Source organism: Hippocampus bargibanti, linkage group LG18 (assembly GCF_051943395.1).
Source record: "Hippocampus bargibanti isolate YZ-2025 linkage group LG18, ASM5194339v1, whole genome shotgun sequence".
Lineage (NCBI taxonomy): Eukaryota > Metazoa > Chordata > Actinopteri > Syngnathiformes > Syngnathidae > Hippocampus > Hippocampus bargibanti.
Genome location: NC_142751.1, coordinates 6,647,637 through 6,656,471, shown reverse-complemented (window position 1 = coordinate 6,656,471; position 8,835 = coordinate 6,647,637). Strand labels below are relative to the sequence as shown.

At 37.8% G+C, this 8,835-nt stretch overlaps 1 protein-coding gene across 1 annotated transcript; it reads right to left on the bottom strand.

The window, feature by feature from the left end:
* Positions 1-3,832: 3,832 nt before the first annotated feature.
* On the bottom strand, positions 3,833-7,691 carry LOC148884398 (protein phosphatase 1 regulatory subunit 3B-B-like). Its single transcript, XM_089021176.1, is given in 3 exon segments — positions 3,833-4,839; positions 4,842-5,860; positions 7,648-7,691. Coding segments are annotated over 3 exon segments (1,122 nt in total). The 3' UTR covers positions 3,833-4,780.
* Between the last annotated feature and the right edge of the window lie 1,144 nt (positions 7,692-8,835).

Genomic DNA, 8,835 nt, shown 5'->3' with positions numbered 1-8,835 from the left:
CCTTTCAGGTAGAACCAAAAGCTTGCTTCAAAAATTTTATAAAATTTTTTTGGTTTTTGAAAATAACCTGAAGAGATTTCCATGATCATACTTTAACCATGTCCGTCATGATGGCCTTTATTCCTTCCTTTTTTCTTTTTTTTTCTTTATATTGTCTTGTTTTTTATTTTTTGTTACTATTATGTTCTTTTCCCCAAAGCCTTTCCCTGTTTTTTTTTCTTTTTTTTTCATATTTTTGCTGTTAATTTTTTCCCTTAATTTTTAAATTTTTTTAATTTTTTTTAGCATTGTCTCAAGTTAAAAAATTCCCCTTTTAAAAATTTGGCCTTGAGTTTTCCAGTTTGGAAAGCCCAAATTAATTCAACCAATAATTTTTTTTATTTTTAATCCATGGAAAGGTTTATATTTTAAAATATTTAGGTTCAAAAAAATATTTAAAATTTTTGTCATATTAAATTTATGTAAATCAAATTTTAATTATTAAACTTCTTTTTAAATTTTTGTTAATTAATTAAATTAATTAATATTAAATTCTGTATTTAATATTTTTTACTTTTGGTTGATGTAATGTTGTTATTTAACCTTACCTTTTTTAATTTTCCGTTTTCTAACCGAAATTCTTCTTAAATTGATAATTGTTCCTTAAATTGGTTTTATTTTTTTCCATTGAAATTCAAATTCTTAATGGGAATTTGGTAAATTTTTTTGATTGTCAAATTGTTGGTAATGTTTGTAAAATTTGATTTTGGGTTTGGGTTTTTTCTTGTTGGGTTGTTTGTTTTGGGTGGTGGGGGGTTGGTTTTGTGGTTGGGCTGTTGTGTGTGCTTGTTTGTAAAATAAATTTTGGTTGGTGTTTGTGTGTTTTGGTTTTGTTTTTTTTTTTTTTTTTTTTTTCTTTCCTTGTTTTTTTAGAAATTTTTTAAATTTAGAAGCATGATTATAAATTATGAATTTGTTTTTAAAAAAAAAATTTTTTTTTTTGTTTTAATTAATTTTTTTAAAAAATTTTTTAATTTGTCAAACAATTTAATAAGTTTTAAATTTTTTATTATTTTTTGTTAAAACTTTTATTATTTTTTTCATTTTCTCATTTCCTTCCTTATCCCTGTTAGCCTATCTACATTTTACAAATTATGGAAACAACTTGTCCGGAGACGTCGGTTGTCCTTTAAATGTCAGTCATAAGAAAGATTGAGTGATTCCTTTGCAAAATAAAACCAAGTTATTTATTTCACCCGTCTTGTGGCTTTTATTTGCATTTTGGGGGTTATGCATTCCAATCTTAATTTAATGAAGCAATCACTCGAAATGGTAGGCATTCGTTTGAATGTTATAGCATATTTTTATTATATTCCAATGAATTACAGTTGAACACGGTTCTCATTTGAATGACATTGACTAGATATTTTGATTTATTTTTTTTTTTTTTATCACAGTTACAATGTTCAGTGAGCAAAATATGTTGCCATTCATTTACCCCAAAGTTAATGCAGTGCTAGTTTCATATTCACAATGTCTCTTTAGAAATGAAAATAAGTTTTATGCCATTTTTAAATACATCAACTTACTCTTTGGAAATTGTTGCGTTACACTTCATAAAAGTTCCATGGTCGTTATCATCATCTGTACCACAGGTGTCAAAATCAAGGCCCCGTGCCAAATCTGGCCCGCCACATCATTTTATTCGATCCGCAAGAGCAAATCAAACTTGTGAAATTTCATGCTGCTGGCTAAAGCCCGAAACAAAATTTCAAATTGTCCCATGTAAACCACAATAAGTCATTCTTTTTTACTTCAAATTTGAAAATTATTTTTTCATTAATTTGTAGTGCGCTCTATATGTAATAACTTTTCCTTTTGGCTTTTCCCTTCAAGTGGTCGCCACAGCGAATCAGTGTCCTTTATCTTCAGAGTTTTGATTGGCATGTTTGTTTTGGCCAAGCTTTTACATCGGATGCACTTCCTGACACAACCCTCTGTATTTATCATCAGCTTGGATATGTGGGGGTGTTGAAACATCCTTATGGCTTCTCCAAATTCATAATATGCCCCCGAGAGGAAACCGTAACTACAGTGTGGCCCGCGGGAAAAAAATGAGTTTGACACACTTGATCCGTATAGTTCATGTTACAGTTCATCCATCCAAAAAATGGATGAAATCAAGTCTCTTGTAGGCTACGTCACCTCGTCAATAGCAAGTATTTTGAAATACATGACCCAATCAATATATGTTAGATTCAGAGATTGGTACATCATTTTCTGTTCTCAGACTATTTTGCTTCATAATGTGAAAGCTTTCGCAAACAAAATAGTTTATCTTAATGGTATAACACTTGTTGATACTTGTGATTATGTTTGACCCAATTTTGAATTTTGGCAGAAAAACTGCTTCTTGACTTTTTGTAGCTTGATAATCAAACGTGACACACCATTGTTGTATTCTTGAACTTGCACGTGCACCCCGGTCTTGTATTTCTTACCTTGAACATGCACGTCAAACCCATATTTTTTTGGGGGTGTCGTATTAAGGAAAAAGTTTGAAAATATAACATTCATTGGGGGTGTGCCTTATACTCTGAAGCACCTTATACACCAGAAAATACGGTACTTAAGTCTGGATGACAACAAAAAAGAGAGACACTCTTTTTTTTTCTTTTTTGGGTGACACTTTTAATGTGCCACTCACTTTTATGCTATCTCACATTGACTTCATGCTTGAATCTGGAAACAGGCCTGTACAGAAAAAAACACAGAACCCAATTCCAGGGTGTACGCACACACACGCACATACACACAACACACACAGTCAAAGGCTCGAGCGGGAAAAGTCCACTAGAGTATTCTATTTTTGGCCGGGTGTAGGTGTACCTCCCTGTACATATTTCGCTTTAGCATATATTGTAAAGTATTCCTGATTGTATTCTAAATTGGTTAAGTTACTTGAAAAAAAGATAGTTTTGATCGAGTTTTGGGTGTTGCTAGAACAAGCTCACCCATGCAGGGCATGTGTGCCACATCACCCCAAGGCTGCCTATGGGGTCCTGACTTTTGCTGTCTGGAATGTGTGATAGATGCTATGAAGCAGACACGAGGGAAACTGAATCAAACAGTTTTGCGTGTGCTCACATGCTTATCTGTGTGGAGCATTCATTGTCGGTTCTGTGCTGGGAAACAATGGATACATCAAAAAGGGCTGTTTGTATTCTGAAAATATGCCGTACCTTCGTCCACATAAATCTCTGTCGATTTGCCTGGATTGCCCCTTTAATCTGTGTGTGTGTGTGTGTGTGTGTGTGTGTGTGTGTGTGTGTGTGTGTGTGTGTGTGTGTGTGTGTGTGTGTGTGTGTGTGTGTGTGTGTGTGTGTGCGTGTGTGTGTGTGTGTGTGTGAGTGTGAGTGGATGGGGTTTGCGATATATGCATCGCACGTTTTAGTTTTGTTTCTATTTTTACGTCTGATCTTCAGAAATAATTTCGCTCCACCAGAATTTGAGTCCACTTGTACCACCTCTTTTTCGTTGGATATGTGTTTGTTTTGAATGATCTCAACTAAATTGTCTGGGCTATTCTTGACTAACGTGGATTTACAATTAAGTTGCGTAACACTCACAACCGCTTTGCAGTCAATGCGATGAAAAATATGGTCTGATATTTTATTTAGGGTAGCCTGTGCTGTATGTCATGCGTATTAGCATATTTGACAATAAAGCTGACTTTGACTTTGACTTTTGACTTTGACTAATGTTTGACTGATTAGCATGTTCACTCACAGTGCACTGTGCTTGTTTTGATTGTGACTCCGGATTCCCTGTGTGACATATATTCTGTCTGTGTAGGTTTTCTCCACGTACTCCTGTTTCTCCCCATATTTCAAAAAACATGTGTGTCAAGTTAATGGAACACTTTAAATTGTCCCTAGGTGTAATTGTGAACATGAATAGTTTTTTTTTTGTTGCATGCCCTGCGATTGGCTGCCAATCGGTTCAGGTATCCCCTTCTACTGCCCAAAACTGGGATATGATCAGCACCCCCAGCAACGTTTGTCAGGATAAAGCAGATTGGAAAATGGATGGATTGATATTTTATTTATTTATGACATTTTGAATTACGTAGTCATCAGTGAACTCACTCCTCTTCTGATATTCGTTTTACAGTCTGAAATAAGGAAAAATAAATGGACAAACAGATGTGTTTTTCTGTTAATTAACTCATTCATGGCCAGTGTCAGAGTTTTTTTTGTCATTTTCACTCAAATTCCAGGCCCTACAGAAAATTGAGTTTTCGGATTACATAAACATTCAACATAGCGTTAGAAAACGTAGACTCTCTTCTTTCATCAGAAAAAAACTAATATATATATATATATATATAGCTTTTTCGCTTCGGGAGTAACATGAGGTGCAAGCAGTGGTGGCTGTACAAAAGGCAAATGATGCCCCCTCGTGGATGGGAAAAACATTGCGAGAGGTCTAACCAGCGCTTTATCAGCACCCCCGCAAGAAAAGCCAAATTCGGGAATGGCGCTCCACATCATATTTTCAATTTGGGATGGCAATGAATGAGTTAATTTTCCTTGCAGAATTAAATCTCAACAAATATTACGAATGACAAAATATGACCAAAAAAGAGAAAGGTCTGTCGAAAATGGTCTGTCAAAAATAAGCCTCGGACGCTCCATTGTCGACAAGTGTGCTCGGGGATGTACTGTATGACAAGAGCTTCATAATGAATTCAAGATGTTTAAATATTCACATGCCAGCAGGCTCACAGCGCAATGGCACTTTACAACACCCAGCCAACAGAGCAGATTTCACACAGCATATTCTTTTTTTTACCCATTATTTATATGTCCCTGTAGCTCTTTTGACTGGACTACTGTCATCTGCTCGATTGATTTGAACAAAGGGATCTCGGTTCCACTCACACTTAACATTTGAGCCTCCTTGGAAGAAACTTAGATCCTCATGGTTCTCCATACTGATGGACGGACTCATATAGTAAGCACAAGATGGTGTTCGGTGCTTGGGAAGATAAAGGTAAGATTGTCCTGCATCTTTTTCCATCCACACCTTATAATTCATTCCTCTGTTGTTGTCCCAGTACATTGTCGTGCCGCATCCGGGCCTGAAAGACACACAAAACTCAACCCGCTCAGTTGGGTTGATAATTTGGGGTAAGCGCAAGTCGAAGGTGAAAACGTCCACAGCAAAAGCTCCGCGCCGCTGCTGTTGCAAGAACATGCATGGGATGTCGAAGTGGTGCTGCCAGGAGTCAAACGTGAGCCTCAAGTGGACGACCTTGTCAGTACTGCCATGGCAGACGTGCACTTTCCCACGCAAGGAGCATTCGGAAACGCTGCAGCTTTCTAACTGTACATTTGTCTCTCGTAGGCGTGCAAGGAAGGCTTTGGAATCCAAAGCTAGCTGAGGAAAGTCAAGATGATACTTTTGCTTTTGTGTCTTTTTTGAGTCGGGCGCTTTTTTTGGGTCGGACCCGATGAGATGTGGCTCAGCAAAGGAGGAGTTGTCAGTCATAAATAGATGCACCGCCGTGAGCGCAAGTCCTTTGGCGTCTGCAAACACCACACGTTTGTTGCAGAGGCCTCCGGCTTTCTTGAGGAAACAGCTCTGAAGTTGTGACGATGTTGAAGGTGATGAGAGACTCAATCTAGAACACTGGGTGGGTTGATGGAAAGAGTGTGGGTTGGCTCTTTGCGGGCTGCCCATGGGCTGGTAATGATGCAAATCAGGTTTCATCGATAGAAGTTGATAAAGTCGGCGGCGCTGGCTCAAGCTTAAGCACATGGTGAGGTCGACTTGCATCTCAGTTGGATGGGGGTGGCTGCCAAAGGTCGGCAGCACTCTGAGGTTCAAAAAAGTGGATGAGGTTCATGTTTTACATTTCTTCATGTTGCTCAAACACGCATTTCATAGATTTAATTTCAGAATGCGCTTTATAATGGGTAATATTCCGTTATAGCTACTATACATGTACTACAATTTATAACACACACACGCGCACACACACACACACACACACACACACACACACACACACACACACACACACACACACACACACACACACACACACACACACACACACACACACACACACACATCCCTTTGTGTGGGTGCGCCATTTTCAAGACGTGCTTTTCAAGAAAAATCACGAAGAAAGGTTTATCAGTTATTTCCTGGCTAATTGTACCCTTCAGTCACACCACACTTTCTTCAGTCTGGATTAATTCAGACGTAGCACTACTGAAGGCCTAGCAATGACATCCACAGCCCGCCACTGAATTATTCACTCAGTGCAATCGATCAGGACAGAAGTATTCAAACATGCACAGACAACACTGTGTCATAACTATACATCACTTCTACAGTATGTGCAAATACTACCCCAAGCAAAATGGACCATACTCTAAAGTCTAAAAGAACACATGGCCATCATTTAAACAGTTTTATATTGTATTCATCGCTATTGAAAGAAAGTACATCCAAAATTACTTAGAGCTGATTCAGCAGTGAAAACAGCAGTCACACAGTATTATATATGCTATAAAAATCCATCTTAATAATAGTCATAGAAAGACTTTAAAACGGTACTCACTGTTTCATCAGCAAATATTAAAAAAGGACACGACACCTATTCAGAACTCTGGTCTCACCTGAACTTATGTGAGAGGTTTGCAGAGAAGTCGAACTTTACGTTTGCAGCTGCTTCACATATCGCTAGAGTTGAGCAAATGAACTTTGCTTTTTGTCATGTCCTGCCCCTATGCTGCATAAAAGGCGAAGAGGTTGTTCCTATGATCTATTTTCACAAAGCGCTGTGCTTCGATGACTGCATACCGTGTCATCACTTGAAGGACAGGTGGGAGCTCCAAGCAGACGATTATCAGTGGCCTCTTGCCAAATGTATGAGATCACACAAGAGAAAAGGCTACAGACAAACTCTCCCTGTCTTTTGTGATTTGGTGAAATTGTATCCGTTATTGCCAGTGTTTGGGCTGCTCTTGTGAGAATAATGTGGTTGGTGTGCCAAGAACGTACTTTTGTTTGAAAAAAGCACAGCACTTTTTAGGACTCGGTAACGCCAAGGACAATTTAACAAAAATGTCAACTGCAATGTAATCGTCATTATGTTGCATTGTGAATCATTCCTTACTTTTATTTGTGCACAATATACATTCATGTGCAGAATACACATTCATAAATAACCTGTATCACACATATTATTGGTTAGATCTAAATCTGTAATGCAGCAGACCAACGTAATTCTTGGAGCAAGAGATGTGCCATATTTTAACCTGTGGGCTTCTGTTTGAAGACTTAAAATAAAATAAATAAATAAATACATAAATAGATGGATGGATAGATAGATAGATAGATAGATAGATAGATAGATAGATAGATAGATAGATAGATAGATAGATAGATAGATAGATAGATAGATAGATAGATAGATAGATAGATAGATAGATAGATAGATAGATAGATAGATAGATAGATAGATAGATAGATAGATAGATAGATAGATAGAGCATGTCCTACCAATAACATTCCAGCTTTAGAAAGACATAATGTGTGGATTTACTTGAGAGAGGTGACATTTTAATGTTAACAGCTATAGTTTCATCTAACCGAATGGCATCGTGCTGAGAGGTATTTGTAATTTTACTCCGCATATAGCTCAATTAAGGCCACAAGAATTAATATTGACAACGTGCTTAAAATGACATAGCTTCTTGTTTTTTTGTTTTCTTTGTTATATGTAAACATACGTTTGCGCATATGTGGCGTAGTTAATGTTTTGCTGATCAACCCCTGTCAGATCTAACACAAGCTTGCACCCAAATCCTGCGGAAAATTTAACCTATGAACTATTGTCACATTTAAGTGATACTTTCAAATGGAAAAGAACATTTTTGCTCAATGGCGCCATTGCATATTTACACATTTCTTTGATATTCTGTGCATATTGTTGCGTGGACGGAAATGTATCAATGAAACCAAGCGCCCGTGTGGCATCAAAATCCCACGAGGATGAACCCATACGTGTGATGTATAATGCACCCAGCGCTAGTGCCGTATGATTTATAATTGATTCGTCTCAGTTCTGAAATGTGTTGACCCCCGCATATCCCACTGTGGGTTACGCTTTGATAGCTTACAGTCTCGCAATAAAATGCAAGGTGGGTGTGGGTGGCGTGTGTAATAGATTAATTCACGTCACATTCAAATCATTATGCCAAAGATAGGAAGGAACCCTACAATGGATTTTAGACATGACATCATGTAATCATTAACAATGTCTCGGCTTTTGAAAGTAGTTTTCAGCACTGGACCTTAATAAGCTGATTTCAAGGGGGTCATTTTGTCAATATTCAAATCTGAAATCTGTGCTCTTCCAAAAGCAGATGTGTCCGAATCGTTACACCACACTCCCATTTGACTCACCAGCTGTGAGCAACATTTGATTCTGTCTGGGTTGTATGCTCACACAGCTGGAGGGGAAACGGAGCAGTCATGTGAATCCAGGTGTGAGTGACCAATATTGCAGCGTTCAGCAACCATTCCTCGAATGAATCCATGAAAATAAAAGCGAACACGGGAAATGAATGCTGATCATATGCATCAGATGCTCTCAAGCCATGCAACACACACTCGACTGCTCATGTGAACCTTTGCATCTCGCTCACTTGATGGCAGTAGAGTACCAGCCATAATATCAACCTTGGTTCCCTTCCCTTTGTTAAGATGCAGCCGCCAAAACAAAAACAGGAAAAGGTGCCAAGAATGCAGACGACTGGCCTTTTGAGTTTCAACATG